General features: G+C 40.8%; 1 protein-coding gene across 8 annotated transcripts in view; it reads left to right on the forward strand.

Moving 5' to 3' along the window:
* zfhx3b (zinc finger homeobox 3b) overlaps positions 1-13,415 on the forward strand; it is a 267,683-nt gene extending 254,268 nt beyond the window's left edge. For all 8 annotated transcript variants that reach the window (XM_079865444.1, XM_079865445.1, XM_079865443.1 and 5 more), the window contains 3 exons: positions 949-1,072; positions 1,167-6,638; positions 6,775-13,415. In XM_079865444.1, the coding sequence (XP_079721570.1) occupies positions 949-1,072; positions 1,167-6,638; positions 6,775-8,492 (7,314 nt within the window). In that variant the 3' untranslated portion in view covers positions 8,493-13,415. The remainder of the gene's footprint in view (positions 1-948; positions 1,073-1,166; positions 6,639-6,774) is intronic.
* The last annotated feature ends 6,302 nt before the right edge of the window (positions 13,416-19,717 follow it).

The raw sequence follows: 19,717 nt of genomic DNA on the forward strand, positions 1-19,717 counted from the left end.
TTATTATTATTCGGAGAAAGAGAGAGATAACGGGAGTGTGAGAGCCATGCATGGAGAATCAGGTGCACTTAAAAGATAGAGAGGAGGTTGCTGTCATTCACACTTGATTAACTTCAACCTTTGAAGTGCTAAGCAAAGCTTGGTGCACCTTTATCACAACAATATTCTTTACTACTTAATATTTTCTAATTAAATTAACTGAAAAACATGCTGTTTGCCATCTACTTACATTTAAATGTATCTCATTTTTTTTATTAATGACTTTGTTTCAATTAATAATTTGCATAATTGTTTAGATTACAATATGGTTGCTGAAAAACACATTGAGCACTGTATGTTAAATTAAGAGTGCTGATCATTATCCAGAAATTGACAGTTGTTGTATTACCCAGAATTCCAGACTGAATGACTGCATTTCAACATTGCACAATGCTTTTCTATTGGAATGAAAAGCACATTTTATGAGTTGGAAGACTTATTTAATTAGGCTATCTAATAAGCGCTTCAACTGGCCAAGGTAGACCACTCAGCCCTTCACACTAATTGGCTGCAGCAGGAGAACTATCGCAGAGCATGACAAGACACCATCAGCAGTCAAAGTGCAAATTCCATGGATGGCAAATTAAGTCACTTGTGTGAAAGAGGGGGACTGTAAATGTACTTGTGACCAGTTCAAATAAGATGATTATCTTATCAAATTATGTTTATAGCACATTTTTCACCTGTACCACTGTCAGTTTATCTTTTTCTTTTATATACTTTTTTTTTTACAATAAAGAAATGACTGAATATGATACAATAGTATATGAGATGCATAGTAAAAAACACTTCAATGTCCTTGTCCTTTGTGCTTTTCCTTTACATTAATTTGAGTTGTTCTACATTATCAGGAGGCTATTGTTTAAGGCATATAATTAACGTGACAAATACTATGTTTTATTTTTCCAGGTGGCAGCATCAGAAGTACTGCCAGCAAGCATGTTCATGCCAGTCCCTGGACCAGAGAAAGATACTCAAACTGCACCTCCATCCATCGCCAACTCAAACTCTGATGACACTAAGAAACAAACAGGTTAGAATGTTGTGCAATTGAGAAAACACATTTTAAAAACATGTACATATGTATGTGTTATCAGAATTGTAATGTTTGTTATTTTTGATTGCAGAGGTGGCAGATGCTGAGCCAGAAAAAGGAGTTTGTCTGGCTTTAGACACCACTGAAGCTCGCAAGTCTCCTCTTGAGGAACAACAGCCTTCAAGGGACGATTCCACTGGTTTCCTTTGTTGGAAAAAGGGCTGTAACAAAGTCTTTAAATCATCCAATGCCCTTCAGATGCACTTCAATGAGGTCCACAATAAAAGGCCCCAACTGCCTGTCTCTGATCGTCATGTCTATAAATATCGCTGCAACCAGTGTAGTTTGGCATTCAAGACAATAGAGAAACTTCAGCTGCATTCCCAATACCATGTAATCAGAGCAGCCACAATGTGTTGTTTATGCCAGCGCAGCTTTAGGACTCTACAGGCGCTTAAGAAGCATCTGGAGACCAGTCACCTGGAGTTGAGTGAAGCTGACATCCAGCAGCTCTATGGAGGTTTACTGATGAATGGAGACCTAATGATTATGGGTGATCCCTCACTTGGAGAGGACCAGGGAGGTATTCTTGATGATGAGAAAGAGGGAGACGAAAGTGACCCTGAGGAAAAGCAAAGCCCAACTGGCAGTGACTCTGGATCTTTGCTAGAGGATTCTGGATCAGAACCCAAACGCGCCCTGCCGTTTAGGAAAGGCCCCAACTTTACTATGGAGAAGTTTCTAGATCCATCCCGTCCTTTCAAGTGTACAGTCTGTAAAGAGTCATTTACTCAAAAGAATATCCTTCTTGTACACTACAACTCTGTGTCTCACTTGCACAAAGTTAAAAGGGCCCTACAGGAATCCACCACCGGACAGCCAGAGCCTACCAGCAGCCCTGATAATAAACCCTTCAAGTGCAGCACTTGCAATGTAGCATACAGCCAGAGCTCTACACTGGAGATTCACATGCGCTCTGTTCTTCATCAAACCAAGGCCAGGGCAGCAAAACTTGAAGCAGCTGGCGGCAGTTCTAGTACTGTTAGCAGTAGTGGCCCAAGCGGAAGCACTTCCAATAGCACTTCAACCCCAAGCCCTATTCCAGCCACTAACTCAACTACCAGCTGCAGCAACAGCAGCAGCTCCCCAGCAGGAGTTCAAACAACACAGAGCACCATGGGAGGAAATCATCTATCAAGTCATTCTCACAATGTTGAGAATTTGGGTAATTCAGCTTGTCACTCCTCCCCATCAGAGAATCATGAAGTGAAAAAGAAGAAATTTGCAGATATGCTCTCCTCAAGGAGTCATCACCAACAGTTTCAGCAAAAGCAGCAGCAGTTGGCCCAGGCTCAAGCACAGGCACAGGCTCAGCTCCAACAGGAGCTCCAGCAAGCTGCTCTCCTTCAGTCCCATCTTTTTAACCCTCTTCTCCAGCACTTTCCCATGACAACAGATGCTCTTCTCCCTCTTCAGCAACAGCAGCTGCTCTTTCCTTTTTACATTCCTGGGGCAGAATTTCAATTGAATCCAGAAATGAACCTGAGTAGCTCTTCACTGAACTTGAGTGGATCTACTGCTTCACTGTTGGAAGAACAGAAAAACTCTGTCCAACAGGCCCAGCAGAGCTGTTTACAACAACAGCTTATGCACCACCACCTTCAGCAACAGCACCAAGCTCATACCCACTCCCAAGGATCGAGTCAAATGGCTTTACTTCAACAGAGTGCCCTTTCTCACCCTGTAGACAAAAAGCCAAAGCCATCACCTCACAGTGAGAAAGAAAGAGAGCTGCCAAAAGATAAAGAAATTAGTGATAAAACAGAGGATCACGTTCCGAAAGATATGTCAGACAAGTCCAAAGAAAAGAAAGATGCCCATCAAACTGTAGTAAATGTAAACCATGACTCTGGATTTCCTCCTCCAAGGATTGCCTCAGATGCCCGAGGGAATGCCACCAAAGCCCTATTAGAGAATTTTGGATTTGAGTTAGTAATTCAGTACAATGAGAACAAGCAAAAAGCACAAAGAAAGCCAACAGGATCTCTGTCAGGATACAGTGGGCCAGCTGGTATCACAAGAGTGGTTGACCCTATTGAAGGATTAGAGAAGCTGGAGTGTGAGTCTTGCGGTAAGCTCTTTTCCAACATATTGATTCTCAAGAGTCACCAGGAGCATATCCACCAGGCTTTCTTTCCATTCAGATTCCTAGAAAGATTTGCCAAAGAGTACAGGGAACAATATGACAAGCTGTACCCATTGAGACCTCAGACACCCGAAGCTGCTCAGCCGCCTCCTCCGCCTCCACCCCCACCTCCACCTCCTCCTCCCCAGAGGGTACCAACACCAAATATACCTGTTTCTGCTCCTACTCTGACACCACCAACCGCTCCAACCCCTCAACCTTCAGTTACAATGGCCCAAATTCAAATGCCAATGGATCTCCCTCTATTTTCTCCCCTTATGATGCAGCCTATGTCACTCCAGTCATTACCTTCTCAGATTCCTTCCCAACTGCCAGCAGTGGAGCCTAGTCTGGCCACTGATCTGGCCCAGCTCTACCAACAGCAGCTTACCCCTGCCATGTTGCAGCAACAGAATAAGAGACCCCGTACCCGTATCACAGATGACCAGCTAAGGGTGCTCCGCCAATATTTCGATATCAACAATTCTCCCAATGAGGAACAAATTAAGGAAATGGCGGATAAATCAGGACTTCCACAGAAAGTCATCAAGCACTGGTTCCGTAACACACTCTTCAAAGAGCGACAACGCAACAAAGACTCACCTTATAACTTTAACAATCCTCCAATTACAACTCTTGAAGATACCAAAATTGATTCAAGGCCACCTTCCCCTGAGCCTCAAAAACATGAATCATATGGAAATAAGAGGTCCTCAAGGACAAGGTTCACAGACTACCAGCTAAGGGTACTACAAGATTTCTTTGACGCTAATGCTTATCCTAAAGATGATGAATTTGAGCAGTTATCCAATCTTCTGGGCCTTCCAACTCGAGTCATTGTTGTGTGGTTCCAAAATGCCAGACAAAAAGCCCGTAAAAATTATGAGAACCAGGGAGATGGAGGTAAAGAAGGTGACCGACGCGAGTTATCCAATGACCGATACATTCGGACAACCAACTTAAACTATCAGTGCAAGAAGTGCAGCCTGGTTTTCCAGCGCATATTTGACCTTATTAAACACCAAAAGAAGCTCTGTTACAAAGACGAGGAGGAAGACGGGCAGTATGACAGTCTAAATGAGGACTCTATGGATCTCTCCCATGAATACTATACTCCATCTGGGTCATCAGGTCAAACACCAATGCCCTCATCCTCAAGCCTCTGCCCTCTTCCTCCTTCATCCTCTGCATTCTCTCACATCACATCATCTGAAAAGGAGGAGCCTAAACCAGCTAACACATCAAACTCCTTTGATGAAAAATCGAAACACTCTGCAGAAGCATCATTGGGTCAAAGAGAGCAGACCACTTTGAAACAGGAAACCAGTCATCAATCTGAGACCCCACAGCAGAGACCGCAAAGAGAGGAAAAGATGCATGCAGTCCCAAAGAATTCAAAGCTTTCTTCACCGTCCCTCTCCCAGCAGCAACAGCATAGTGGTCCCTCCGTTTCACATACCAGTCAGACCTCCCAGAGTTCCCACATGGCCCTTAACTCTCATTTAGCCTCTGCCTCACAGCAGCAGTTGGCCCAGCAAATGATCCCGTACCAGTGTGAGCAGTGCAAACTTGCCTTCCCTTCATTTGAACACTGGCAGGAACACCAGCAACTTCATTTCCTGAGTGTCCAGAATCAGTTTATTCATCCTCAATTTTTGGATCGCCCAATGGACATGTCCTTCATGTTATTTGATCCTAGCAATCCTCTGCTTGCTAGCCAGCTCCTTGCAGGCACAATACCCCAGATGTCCAGCAACTCTGCCACCTCCCCATCAACGCCTACATCCACCATGAACTCCTTGAAGAGGAAGTTGGAGGAGAAAGCAGGAACTAGTCCAGGAGAAAGTGATAGCATAAATAGTGGAGAAGAGCCACAACGAGACAAGCGCCTCCGAACCACTATTACACCAGAGCAACTAGAGATTCTGTACCAGAAATATTTGCTTGATTCCAATCCTACTCGTAAAATGCTGGACCACATTGCTCACGAAGTGGGCCTTAAAAAACGGGTGGTACAGGTATGGTTCCAAAACACAAGAGCTAGAGAAAGAAAAGGGCAGTTTCGGGCTGTTGGGCCAGCTCAAGCCCACCGACGGTGCCCATTTTGTCGAGCCCTATTCAAAGCTAAAACTGCCCTCGAGGCTCATATCCGTTCACGCCACTGGCATGAGGCTAAACGTGCTGGTTACAACCTAGCTCTTTCTGGTTTGCTACCGGAACAGGAAGCCATGCAGTTGAAGATGGATCCTCTGGATATCTCCAGCTATGCTCATCTTGCCCAGTCTAACAATGATGCGCAATGTTCATCGCTGTCGCCTGTGAGCAAAAGCATGGACTTGTCCCCAAGGGGTCTCCTGAGCCCAACATCTATCAAGGTTGAAGGAGTAGAGGACTTTGAAAGCCCAACCATTTCCTCAGTAAACACAAACTTTGATCAAAATAAACTTGATAATGATGATTGTTCCTCTGTGAATACAGCCATCACTGACACTACCACAGGTGATGAGGCAAACATTGACAATGACAGTGCTGATGCAAAGCACAGCCATAACAGTGGAGATTACCTCTCAAAGTCTGGGGGTGCAGTCCCCTCAATTGAGAATGATGAACAGATGTCCTCAGGACTGGTGAGCCCTGCAACAAGCTACTACACAAAAGACTTTGAAAATGAAAATATTATAGACTACAGTGAAACATCTAGTCTGGCTGACCCTTGTTCACCAAGTCCAGGAGCCTCTGGAAGCAGAAGCATTGATAGTGGAGACAGGCCTGGTCAAAAGCGCTTCCGAACACAGATGACTAATCTTCAGCTTAAGCTGCTCAAATCCTGCTTTAATGATTATAGGACTCCAACCATGCTGGAGTGTGAGGTACTTGGAAATGACATTGGACTTCCAAAGAGAGTTGTTCAGGTCTGGTTTCAAAATGCTCGTGCTAAGGAAAAGAAGGCTAAGCTCAGCATGGCTAAGCACTTTGGTATCAACCAGACTTCTTACGAGGGACCTAAGACGGAATGCACTTTGTGTGGTGTTAAATACAGTGCTCGTCTCTCAGTGCGAGACCACATCTTTTCCCAACAACACATATCCAAAGTAAAGGATACCATTGGAAGCCAGCTTGATAAAGAGAAAGAGTACTTTGATCCAGCAACAGTTCGTCAGCTGATGGCGCAGCAGGAGATGGATCGTATCAAGAAAGCAAATGAGGTCTTGGGACTAGCACAACAACAAGCCATGCAGCAACAAGGGATGTTTGACACAACTGCCTTGCAAGCCTTGAACCTTCAGTCAGGTTACCCAAATCTACAGGGGATCCCCCCTGTTCTCCTGCCAGGTGTTGGTGGTCCCTCCATGCCAGGCTTTAACTCATCTAACTCAGGTATGTCATCACATTTACTCTCTAGTATGAGTAAGACTTTTGAAATAAAACTATAAAACTGACTACTAACTCTGAGATGTAGAGTATATTGCAGCATTCATAATCATGTTGTGTTTCTCTGTGTCAATTTCTGCAGCTTTAACCCCTCCAAAACCTCCAAACCTCCTGAACATGCCTGGTGCCAGTGTACCCTCACCAAGTCTCCCCACATCTGGTTTACCCAACAAGACCCCTTCCTCCTCTTCATTGGCCTCGCCCAGCCCAGCTCAGGCCAGCACATCTGTTGCCCACTCAAGCCCTACCACCACATCTACATCAAACTCTTTGATGACCCAGCCAGGCCCTCGACATGAAGCTCACAAAGATCGTGATCCCGAGAGGGCCAGGGAGAAAGAGAAACCCAAGGAGAAGGCTGAGAAGCCCCCCACACCATCCTCAGCTGGGGTTACTCCCGCTCCCTCCACTTCTGCTGCCAGTGCCAAGAAAGAAAAACCAGACACTGCTGTTCCGGCCACCTCAATGCCAACACCTGGCATGGAGTATGTGGTCGATACTGCCCAACTTCAAGCTCTACAAGCAGCTTTAGCTTCAGATCCAACAGCTCTGCTAACAAGTCAGTTCCTGCCCTACTTTATGCCTGGCTTCTCTCCGTATTATGCCCCTCAGATACCAGGTGCCCTTCAAGGTGGATATCTTCAGCCCATGTATGGCATGGAAAGTCTTTTCCCCTACAACCCAGCTTTATCACAGGCCCTGATGGGGCTGTCACCCGGATCTTTGCTTCAGCATTACCAGCAATATCAGCAGAGCCTGCAGGAGGCACTTCAGCAGCAGCAGCGGCAGCTTCAGCAGATCCAGCAACCCAAAGCAAGCCAAACTTCACAAAACTCGGTGGACCGTAAGGACTCTGCCAAAGATCCAGTAAAAACAGAGGAACAAAAGAGCACTCCCTCTGTTGAATCCTCTACTTCCTCCATTCACAACAACCTAGCCACTGAGCAGCATGAAGTGGATGGCAAAGGTGCAGACCTCCATCTTGACAAATATATCATCCCCAAAGTTCAGTATCGGCTGGCGTGCCGCAAGTGTCAAGCTGTCTTCAGCAAGGAGGAAGCGGCTATCAGCCACCTCAAGTCAATTTGTTTTTTCGGTCAGTCTGTGGCAAACCTGCAAGAGATGTTGCTTCGGGTCCCCAACAGTGGGAATGCAGCAGAGGGCGGCCTCTATGACTGCCTCGCCTGTGACACCACACTAGAAGGGGACAAAGCGCTCAGTCAACACCTGGATTCAGCCTTGCACAAACACAGAACAATCAAGAGATCCAGAAATGCCAAAGAGCACGCTACTAATTTATTACCTCACTCTTCAGCCTGCTTCCCCAGTCCTAACACCGCATCTACCTCGCAGTCTGCCACTCACTCAAACAACACCCCATCCCCTCCGCCAACAACGTCAGCCACCACGCCGTCCTCATCAGCATCTGCATCTTCATGCAGCTCCTCCTCCTTCACAGCCACCCCACTCAACACGACAGCTACAGGCAAATCATGGTCCCAGACCCCTTTCTCCAGAGCTTTAGCTGGGAAGCCCAATCCTCCTTCGTCTGCATTGTCTTCTTTTCCTACAGTTTCCTCTCCTTCAACGGTTACCTCAAGTTCATTGAGCACCTCAGGGGTCCAGACCTCGATACCAACAGACGTCTTTACCGACGAGTCTGATTCTGACACCAGTCAGAAGTCAGCAGACAGGCTGGGCAGGCCAGCGGAGGAGCCACAACAGCCTGGCTGTCTCAAAGACAGCAGTAGTTGTAGTAGTAATCTCACTAGTGTAGGATCGGACTCCATCAGATTGTAAAAGCTTTCAGTGATGAACAATATTTAAAAAAAAAAAAAGAAAAAGGAAAAAAAAAAACAGAAGACAAAAGAAAACACAAAAGAAAAAAAGAAAAAAGCAGCAATGTTTAAAATATGTTTAAAGTATACCAACCAATTTCAGAAAAAGATGTGTAAAGACTAACTGCAATTCCAAAGCTTGTAACCAAAAATTTAAATGTTAGTGGATTGTTTTCCCATATCAACATGCTGGTTTTAGTTTATTACAACTCTTAATATATATAGATATATATACATATATGCACATATGCAGTATATATATATATAAATGAATAGAGATCACAGCAGTTAACAGTCGGTTATTGCTAGTGGAATGCTGTATTGCAATGGACTGCCTCAAAGTTATTTGAATGGCCCCACAACCCTGTCTACAAAGAACGAGTCAACAAGCTGTCCCTTATTTGCATAAGTATTTCCGCTTAATAGCACAGTCACATAAAGCCAGTATGTACTGTATGGGAGAATAGTCTTACAGTTTTCTTGCTATCTAAGCATTCAGATACCAATGGCTTGCTAAAGAAAAGAAAAATAATGTAATGTCTATTTTATTCTCAGGTCAACAGCTCACAACCTTTTCTTGTGTTACAAAAAGTCATTATTTTATTCATTTTGTTCCAAACAAATGATAGACATTTCTGTTTTTGTATGTCTTTTATTGGCAGAAAGTATTCAGAAATGATACTAACTCAACAAAAGTTTCTGGGCATTCAATGAGTAGCTGAATTGCTGGTTTTAAACCTTCTTAATTATTACTTTTTTTTTTTTTCTTTTTTTTTTTTAATGGGAATGTTACTAATCCCATTTTACCCAGACACGAAGAGCATTGCAGACTTGGTGGGGGAAAAAGATTTTTTTTTTTTTTTTTTTTTTACGAAAAAAAAACTTTCTGTATTTATGATAGATATATACATTTTTGGTGTTCAGTAGGTTGTTGCATTGGAAATGAATTTAAACAGTATGGTAGTTTGAAAAATATTTGTGTACATTTAGCTTTTGTATCGTCCAACTTTAAGGCGCTTCATTTGATGTTGTCTTGGTCATTCCAATAGACTAGATTAAGGAGCAGGAAACGATCTCTACTCTATTTCTGTCCAATTCTCAGCTTCTTATTTTTGTTATCCCAGCTGAATCTCTTTGTCACAAGGGGTTTCTCAACTTTTGTTTGTGCAGCATTGACCAAAACCGAAGAGAAATCTGGGGTGTGTTCGAAAATTGTTCAGTTATATTTGTGTTACCTTAGTGCACTTACCACTGTCTGACTTTCTCTCTTTTTGTCGTTATCTGTTCCTCCTTTCTTTCTTCTTTTTGTACCCCCTGCCTTTGTAGATTTGGAGATAACTGCCTCTCCTTTAGCACTACAAAGCAGATACTTGTTTCCATGTAATGTGGCTGCAGTCTGCTATAGGCATTATGATAATTTCAACTTTTTGTTGTCATATATGAAAATGAAAAAAGAATAATAATAATAATAATTCTCACGCTTTAAAACAAAAAGAAAATCCAAAGACTTAACACTTTCACCATTGGTGCATAAAGATGAGAAAAGAGGCTTCTTTATACTTGAGAATTTGTTGCTGTTTTTAAGGAAAGAAAACAAAGTTTTAAAATAAAGAAGTACGCATCAGAGTTGCCGTTTTTGCTTCTTTGCGAGCAGACAGGTGGCTTTTTTACGTCAAATACTAAGAAAACCAAAAATCAAAAAGGGCCCTTGTCCTTGCATTGTGGAGTAGCACCGTTACAGAGCCATTGCAGTTTGTAAGATAGACGTTTTGTTGAAGTTTTTCTGTCACACATGAAATCCATTTTGTCTGCTTTTGTTTTCTTTTTGTAAAAAAAAAAAAAAAAATGAGTATATATATAGGGTCTGGTCTTTGAGGACATATGTTTTGCTGCTAATGTAGATTTGGAAAGGAAGAATACCTAGATGCATGCTCCTTTTGCTTTTTGGCTAAGCTTTAAGAAGAAAAAAAGAAACAAACAATAAACCATTTCCCTACCCCTGCAACATCTTTTTTCCCTTCTTGTTGCAAAAACGGAACTTTGAAGACTGTGAATATATGTTCCAAAGGACATTTTAGCCTTTTTTTTTTTTTTTTTTTTTTCATTTTTGAACAGACCAATGTTAAAAGCCAATGATCTATAATGTTTGTAAGAAATAACAGTGCATTCCAAATACTACACCTGAGTTTTAATTTCTTAAGCAAGGACTGCTTCATTTTTATTCAAATTGAGTATAATTCTATTTGATCCCATTTCTAAGGTGACTGTAAGCTGTTGTGTAACTCTGCCATCATGGATTGCTGAAAATCACCAGAATCCCTGCAGCCATTAAATGACTTTACTCACTTGAACTAGATCAAGTTATAGTGGTTACCTACCAAAAATTGACATACTGCGACCTGTCTGGTACTTACACATCTTGCTGATCTGGTGTCATCATGCTTCTTGTTTTTATAACTAGCCTCAGAACGAAAGGCTGTTTGTTTGGCGAAGTCGGCCTCCCCTCCTGGGAATTCGTTTTCTGCAGGGTTTAAAGCCATTTTCATGCATGAAATGTCTTTTGCAGGTCTGTAAGGGGCATTTTCATTCCAAAGCATTGTAGGACTGGGGAAAGCAGGATTTGCTTTTAGGTGTCCCTTGTTTTGCATGGTGACAAGGTAGAATTATGCCGTTGTGTCCAAAGAGGTCCCTCACTCCAAGTCATTGCAATGGAAATGGTTGTGTTTTATCAGAATGGCCCCCATCCTTTCGTAAATGGAATTGCTTTTTATTTGATTTAGCAAAATCGAGTCATTTTAAATTTGCAAAAGATGCTTTAGGGGGGCACAAATGTATTTGGCTTTAGCAACATATTTCCACACTGGTCCTGGTGTGTAAACGAGCATTACGTCTTGCAGAACAATTTGATTTGGTGTTATTTGGTGTGCATGCTATTGAAATTGGATTCATTTGATCTGCAAGCTGATCCACTCCTTTCAATCCATGTTATCTATAATATTGTTCATAATTATTTTTGAGAAGTCTGCTATTGTATAGTTTATTTTTGAATGCTTTTCATTGTTTTGGTCTCAGATAATATCATATAACTGTATATTTTATTTTCTTTGATTTTTGTTGTTGTTGTTGTCCATTTATAAATTAATGTTACAATGCCAGCTTTAAATTGAAATCTCATCTATTTGTTTTCTATCATTCTCTGGCCACTTTATGGTGTTACAATGTTCCTATATTTGTTTGTCTTGACACGGTTGTATCTCTTGCTTCCAAAGTGTTCTCGTTTTTTATAGGCTCTCGTGTGGGGCAGAGTTCCTCACAACTGTTTCAGCCAGCATGGACTTTGTATGTGCGAGCGTGAGCGTGTGTGTGTGTGTGTGTGTGTTTCATAAGAGCCAGCATCAGTCTGAGTTTTTATACTTTGTATTCTATTTTCTACTTTCTTTTCGCACCAAAACATACTGAACTGCAAAGCTGAATCTTCAGTAAAGGGTTTGAAAAGTCTGATATTCAACACAATAATTGCGGGATGTGGTGAAAGAGGATACCGAAGCACTGAGCAGTTATTATTTTCATTAATTATATGAATGTGGCCAAAGCTTAATGCAGTCGAAAACATGAAAAACTTTAGTTGGTGCCCCTGATGAGTGTATATTTATTGTGGTTAATCCAACACGTGGCTGAGATACATCAACTCTCATTGGGATACTTGATTTTTGTGGACATTTTGCAAAGAGAGGAACGAAAACGACAGGTTTTGCTGTAGAGGTCATCCTTTTTGCCCACTGTGAAAATAAACATGTATACAGATATAGATATATTTAAAGAAGACATCAACACTTTTCTTTGAAACGACAAAGAAGGAAATAAAGAGAACCGAACTCTGGGAAACTTGAGAGATGTCATTGAGATGTCTGAGAAGGCTGAGAAAACTGGCCACGGGAGCCAAAGCCGGGGCCGACGCGCCCCGATATCAAGTCATTACTTAACTAACACTATATGCCGACGGGAGTGGACTCTGCAACCAGTGGACATATGTGACACGGAGAGGAATTTATCTCCTTTTTCTCTCTCTGGCTCTGCATCTACTTGGACATTTTCTGCACTTCTGAACGGGATGGACTCAAACACTCGCGTACGTTGTCTCCCAGTTCACGGTTTTGCTACCTGTTTCATTTCCTCCTGCCCGTTTCAGTGACTGACAGACACATGGCTCCACTCTGGCGTGGAGTCGACCGGTTCCATCCAACCATAAAGAATGACTTTACTGTTCAAGGGGAGGGGATTTTCCTGGGTGTTATTCCTAAGGAAGCAGATAAACACAAAAAAGCGACGCAACCAAAATTAATAACCAAACTAACAAGCAACCAAACAAAAAAACATTTGCTCCAGTTTCAACGATGAACTGCTGCTGGAGCTTCCTGTTCCTTTAGTGGCTCCTGGTGCCACAGCATTTTTGACGCTTTTTGTGTTTCCTTTTTTTTTTCTCCTTTTTTCTCTTTCGTTCTCCTCAAATTATTCCTCCTCCTCCGAGCCTCACAAGCACGGCTCTGTGGCTCCAGGTAGCCCAACCGAGGGTAGAACTTACAGCCTTGCAATGTACAAAAAGAGCAAGTTAAACCAAAAATGTTGTTCTTGATGTCTTTTCTATACTGTAGTCTTGTTAGCTTTTTGTTACTGTAATTATATGATGAAGATTTCCAAACTGTACCAAATTACATGGAGACTAACATACATAAACCACATGGAACTTCAGACTTTTAAAGAGAAACTTTTGTCACAAAAACCTTGTTGTCCTAGTTAAGTTGATTGTAGATGGTAATTGAATATACTCCTTTGAAAATATTTCATCAAGTATGTTTCTTGCTCATTGTGATACATTAAAAAGTATGAGCATAAGCCCTCTTGTCTGGGACCGTTTCTTGTGTGACACGTTTTTGGCGCGATTGAAGTGAGAGGTCACATTTGTTTATTACTTTTAATTAGAATGCACATTTTTGCCATTAAACCACAAATAGAACCCATAAGAAGCATAGTTCATCTGATCACTGGCGAGAGCTTGATTTTGAAAACCTAATTAACTCTAATTGCAATTAATCTAATGCAACATGCACATGATTTGACAGCCCCCTAACACACATTCCCAGTAGCTCATTGTCTTGTTGGTATGGTATTCTCTGCAAGAGCAGTCACATTGAAATTCCTCTAAGGGAGCATTCATGAGCAAGATTAATTAAAATATATTAAGCAAGATATGTAGACATGCAGCTAATTAGAAGTGGCTGTTTATGACAAATTGAACTTGATTAAGACTTACAATCAAATATAATTCCAAGTGAAGTTTGCTGTTAAAAGCACTGCTCGTAGATTCGTTTTGACTCGTGGAGAGGATCAAATGCAACGTTCCAGGCTAATTCAAAGCCTTGTACAGAACAGGATCAGATGAGAGCTCCCTTGTGTACGCCCTTTGTATACTGTATGCATTTGCTGGCGATTACAATGTGCCTGGATTTTGTGTGCACGTGTCTCACTTTGTTTCTCTTGATTATTTGATTTACAATATTTGGAAGAGAAAAGATCTGATTACTAGCAGCAGGGATGTTTCACAATGCTGATGCTCAGGTCCATTAATGAACTCCTGCTCTCTTTACAGCTTTCAACTAAGGTTTTTCACAGTATTTTTGACAGGATGTTGGCAGAAACAAACACTCACATATCATGTTGCAATCAGACGCAAACCATTACATGTCTTCTTTTGGCAGGTGCTTTTGTTCAAAACAAGTCGCAGCTCATATGAATCAGATGTAGCAGGGATAATAGCCTTTTGGTCATTTACTCGCCTAAACTTTGAAATTTGGTCTCTACTGCCCATCAATTAAATTTATTGCAATCAAATTGGATGATAAACGTTCACACAGACGGATGTCAGGTTCCTGACACCTAGACTGTACAATTGTGACGTGACAAATGTAACAGTAAATAAAAAAGCTTTATAATGTGAATTTATATATTACTGAGTACATGGTGTAAAAACAAAGCATTCTCAAACACTAAATGCATCTTTAGATTATGAAGCACAGTATAATAATTATACACATAATATAAGTAAACACAGCAAGAAAAGTTGATAAATTATGTTTATGACGTAAATCCAGTCAATCATGTTCAAATGGGTATATGAGCAGCGTCTTATCTTACCATCCTCCACTTACATTGCTCAAGCATCCCTACTCCTCCCCTTCTCCACCTTAAAGGGATAGTTCACCCAAAAATTACATTTACTCTCCCACATGGTGTTCCTATGGAAGCTTGTTTCCGCCACAAAATAAAACATTTTAAAAGATAATTGCGACTTTTTATCTCACAATTGCGAGTTTACATCTCGCAATTCTGACTTTATTTCTCAGAATTGCGAGATATAAAGTCAGAATTTCGTGAAATAAAGTCGCAATTGCGTGTTATAAAGTCAGAATTGTGAGATATAAAGTCAGAATTGCGTGAAATAAAGTCGCAATTGCGTGTTATAAAGTCAGAATTGCGAGATATAAAGTCAGAATTGCGTGTTATAAAGTCAGAATTCTGACTTTTTTTTCTCGCAATTGCGACTTTGTCTCGCAATTCTGACATCTTTTCTCAGAATTGTGAGATATAAACTCACAATTGTGAGATATAAAGTCCAATTCTTAGGGAAAAAAGACGGACTTTTTATTTTTTTACCTCAGAATAGTTTATATCATGCAATTCTGACTTTATATCTCGCAATTGCGACTTTATTTCTCAGAATTGCGACTTTATATCTCGCAATTGCGACTTTATTTCTCAGAATTGCGACTTTATTTCTCACAATTCTGACTTCATATCTCGCAATTCTGAGAAAAAAGTCACAATTCTGACTTGATATATCGCAATTGTGAGAAAAAATGTCAGAATTGTGAGATAAAAAGTCACAATTATTATTATTTATTTATTATTCAGTGGCGGAAACAAGCTTCCATATGTTCCTGTATGAGTATCTCTAATGAGTTTTTTTTTTTCCTACTGTGGAAGTCAATGGGTGCCGTCAACTGTCTGGTTCTTTAAAATATCTTCTTTTGCAATAGAAGAAAGAAACCATGCTCCTACAGTACAGCTTCGGCTACCTTAATTCCATTGTTAAGAACAAATAAACTCGATTTCTTCTCATGTGGTAAACACATGACATGGACTGGTTTGCAACAATCTGTTTTTTTTTTATTATTGTTTAATTTAAAAATTATATTCGCACTGATCTTTGAGTGTGTGGCATAGATGTTAAAGCTCAGGGGCTGTCACACTTCAAAAGAATAAAAAAAATAAAAAACACAATAAAAGTGACCCATAAGTCTCTTTCACTAATTTTTAAGACTTCTAAAGCCATAATAATTTTTGACGCTCACATTCTGCCAAATCTGGCATCTATAGCCCTCATATGTGTCCATATTCAGTTCAAATGGCTTACTTATATGTTTGTTTGTTTTTTGCTCAAAATAAACGGTTGTTATATGGCAAGAGCCGGATAGAAATCCGTCAAAAATCTGAGGGTGAGTAAATATTAACAGAATTTTCCATATTTGAATAAAATATTCCTTTAGTAAATTAGCTACTTTTATTTTATTCAAAGTGTCCACATAGAGTATTTCTACGCGCTGCACAGGAGCTCATCTCTTGTCTTGTGTTGAAACCAATTTTCCCTCATTATGAAGATCAGCCAGTGGGTCTCTGCTCAGGAATGTGACACACTCACACCATATTGTTTTGATTCTAATGCAGGAAAGCTCCCAACGAAATGCGACTGCTTTAATATGGCAGGATCATGGTAGGCCGCTTATTTAGCTTACCAAGGGCTTGGTCTCCACTTTTGAAGTCTTCCCTAATAAAGGACTGTGCTATTGTATCTGCCTGTAGTCCACAGTTGTGCAATATTATTGTGCCATTTGAAGCACTTTTGGTTTTGTTAGAACAGTTGTCACAAGGGGAGATAGAATGACCTTGAGTGCTCCAAATTGTCTGAATTTTTACAGAAATGTTTAGCGGATTTGAAAAGATTCCAAACCAAATGACAAGGTTTCAAAGGACTTGTGGTTTTAAATTCATATTTCAAACAACCACAAAGGCGCATTTATGCCACAGTTGACCCTCACTGTCCACTGTATTGCTTAATGGATTGAAGAGATGCAATTTGTCCTTAGCGTAAGAATATGATACTTGACAAGATGTTGAATGACAAGGCACACAGTGAGATCAGTAGGCATGGATTTAGATGGGTGTCTGAAAACATGTTTTTCACCATCTCATGGCTCGCATTTCCACAGCAGCGGATCAAACCTTCTGTTTCCAATATTTCTCGCCTGTGGGACCAGCTCTCTATTGTGTTAGAGCTTGTGTACCAGAAGAACCCAATACTATGCATCCCTGCCCCTAAGTGTAGAGTTCTAAGAAACAGGAAGTTGAAGAGGTGCCTCTCTGCTCTTCCATACCCCCTACTGTCTGAACTCGAGGAGTTTAAGGAGTGTAAGATATAAGCTATCATGGTCAGCAAGTGGCTTCAGATCCGCCAGGCATGCTGAGCTAGTTAACACACAACAGGTCATCCTTAATGAATTAAAAAACTCCCTAATTGGATCAGTGTGAAAACCCAAGCTGCTTCCTTTCAAACTTCAGACCAGATGGTACGCATACTCAGATGCAATGTTGGCCGAGCATGAGGCCTAAGTTTAGGAGTGTGAAATTGAGTTAGCGCCTGGGTGTAGTGCTGATATTAAGCAAATGTGCTTCCTCTTTAAGGTTTCCTGACCTGTTGGTGTAGAGTTCACCTCACTGATTCAGGGCCCCAGATTTAATTAGCTTCCAAAGGCTAACGTTTGAAGTACAATGTTTCCGAACATTTGTACACTGAGTTTCAGGGATTTAGCCAAAGTTTTGTCTTACATGTGAATGGTTCGGTATACCAAAAAGATCTGGATAACTTTTGCCCATCGTGGTCTAAAATTTGGTGAAGATCCGATGAAAGCTACAGGAAGAGTTAAAACAGTATGCTTTCAATGAAATTTAAAATAGTGGACCAGGGTGTGATTATATTTCAGATATGCCCAACTAATCTGAAGACCTTATAAGAGTTTAGAAAACTACAGCCTGAGGGACAAATTGTCAAATGGCGATGATAAACACGTCAACTGGAATGAAGAAGAGACCATTTTATTCTTACTTTTACAGTCAGAAAACTCAACATTCAGTATGAACTTGATAGCACAGTCGTCAGTATATAATCTGAGGGTGTGCAATGCTAGAGCCTTTATGTAAACAGGCTTGTGTTCATCCAGTTAATGACACTGACACTGCAAATATGCAAATAAGAACGTTAACCCAGGGTTTAGGAATGTACAGTGTGAAACGTCAGCTTATGAAAACCGAATATCAATTGTTAACTTTGGGATAACCCAGGAACCCGTTAACAGTGGTGGCAGTGGTGTTATGTCTCATGCATTGCATGTTCTCTCCTAATCTTCCTGTGGGTTTAGCAAAGCCCTCCAAGCTCTGCTTCCATCATTTGCGGAACATCAAGGGTACGAATGTTCGACAAGTTAAGCCGGAGTGACAACAAAAGGCACAAGTGTACAGAAGGCTGTGTGATCACAGTCATTGTCTTAAATGGAAAACATGAATGGTTTACTGGCTGCTGGCACTGAGACGTATGACCACATAGGCAGCAAATGAGGAGCAGAGAGCTGGAAGGGAAGCCATGGCAGCACTGATCTGAGTGGCTTTAAAGTCTGCATGACACTGCCCTTTCTTTCCTTCTGCTTATCCTACATTCTGGGTCCTCTTAAGCTAATATAGCTACCTAGGTCTCGAACAGCCATTTTAGCAGTCACTATTGCTCATACTTGAACAATCACACAACCGCAACCCCAACCCCAATAGGACAAAATCCTGTTGGAAATGACCGTGCCCCTAAAGCGAAGCAATGGTAATGGTTAGAACCCCACATTCGCAATAGTACAAATATTTTGAGGTGGGAGGAAAAAATATATTTTAGTGTTTTTGTGACCGAGAGAATACAAAGTACCCCCACCCCCCATCTACTTTTTTTTCCATCAGGGGCTCTGTAGTGAACTCATGGACTCTTTTACAGAATTATCCTATTTCAACACCAAATTTGAATTTGACAGTCACAAACCTATATTATTATATTATTTGGTCAAGGCCTGAAATCATTGCAGGGTTCCTTCTTCAATGTCATGCGTCCTGTGATCACTTCCTTCCACTGTTTTCCCTCTCTCTTCCATCTATTCATGTCAGGCATCTTCCATGCTATCAATGTCAAAGCCGAATTATGCTCAAACTGCGAAGACAGGTCAGACTAATTCAATCTCATCCGTCAGAAGAAATGATGGGTGAAGAGGATCCGAGGAAGAGACGTCCAGAACAGGGGGAAGACTTAAATGGGAATGACGAGTCACTCCCTTGAATTGAGGGAAGCGGCAATAGCTTTATTTAAAAATGTCCTCCACACTGGCAGGAATATAAGGGTGTCCCTGACGAGAGGACGAACTGATCAATTCGTGACAATCACATACACCTCCACTTTAACATTGCAAACAGCTTTCTAAATGAATACACATAGCATGTATTCATAAATGAATAAAGGAATAGCTCACTCATAAATGAAAATTCAATGCATACTACAAAATAAAAGTGCACTCTGTCTGTCTAAAATTACTGATGAAAATACTCATAACCAAGACAAAAAAGTGCATCATAATAATAATCAAATGATTTTACTCAAAACATACTGTTGACAAAATTTTCAAAAAAAAATTTTTTTGTTGTTAAACGTGGACATTTTAAAATGTATATATAACATCCCTTATAAAAATTAACCATGGTTTTATTATAGTAATGTGTAGTAACCATTTTTTTGGTGGATTGATTACCATTTGTGTAACCAGTTTTACTACTAATACCATGATTAAATTATAGTTTGAGTAGTAAAACCATGGTAAATTTGTGTTTACCACGGTTTAGTAACCATGGATTTTTGGTTTATGTGTAGTAAAACCATGGGTAATTTTCATGTTTAATATGTGGTCTATTTTGCACTTTCTAGTCAACTAAAATGTTATAAAACTGACTAAAATGTGATATGATGAAATTCGAAATTGAATGGTTATTTTC

Source organism: Squalius cephalus (assembly GCF_949319135.1).
Source record: "Squalius cephalus genome assembly, chromosome: 3".
Lineage (NCBI taxonomy): Eukaryota > Metazoa > Chordata > Actinopteri > Cypriniformes > Leuciscidae > Squalius > Squalius cephalus.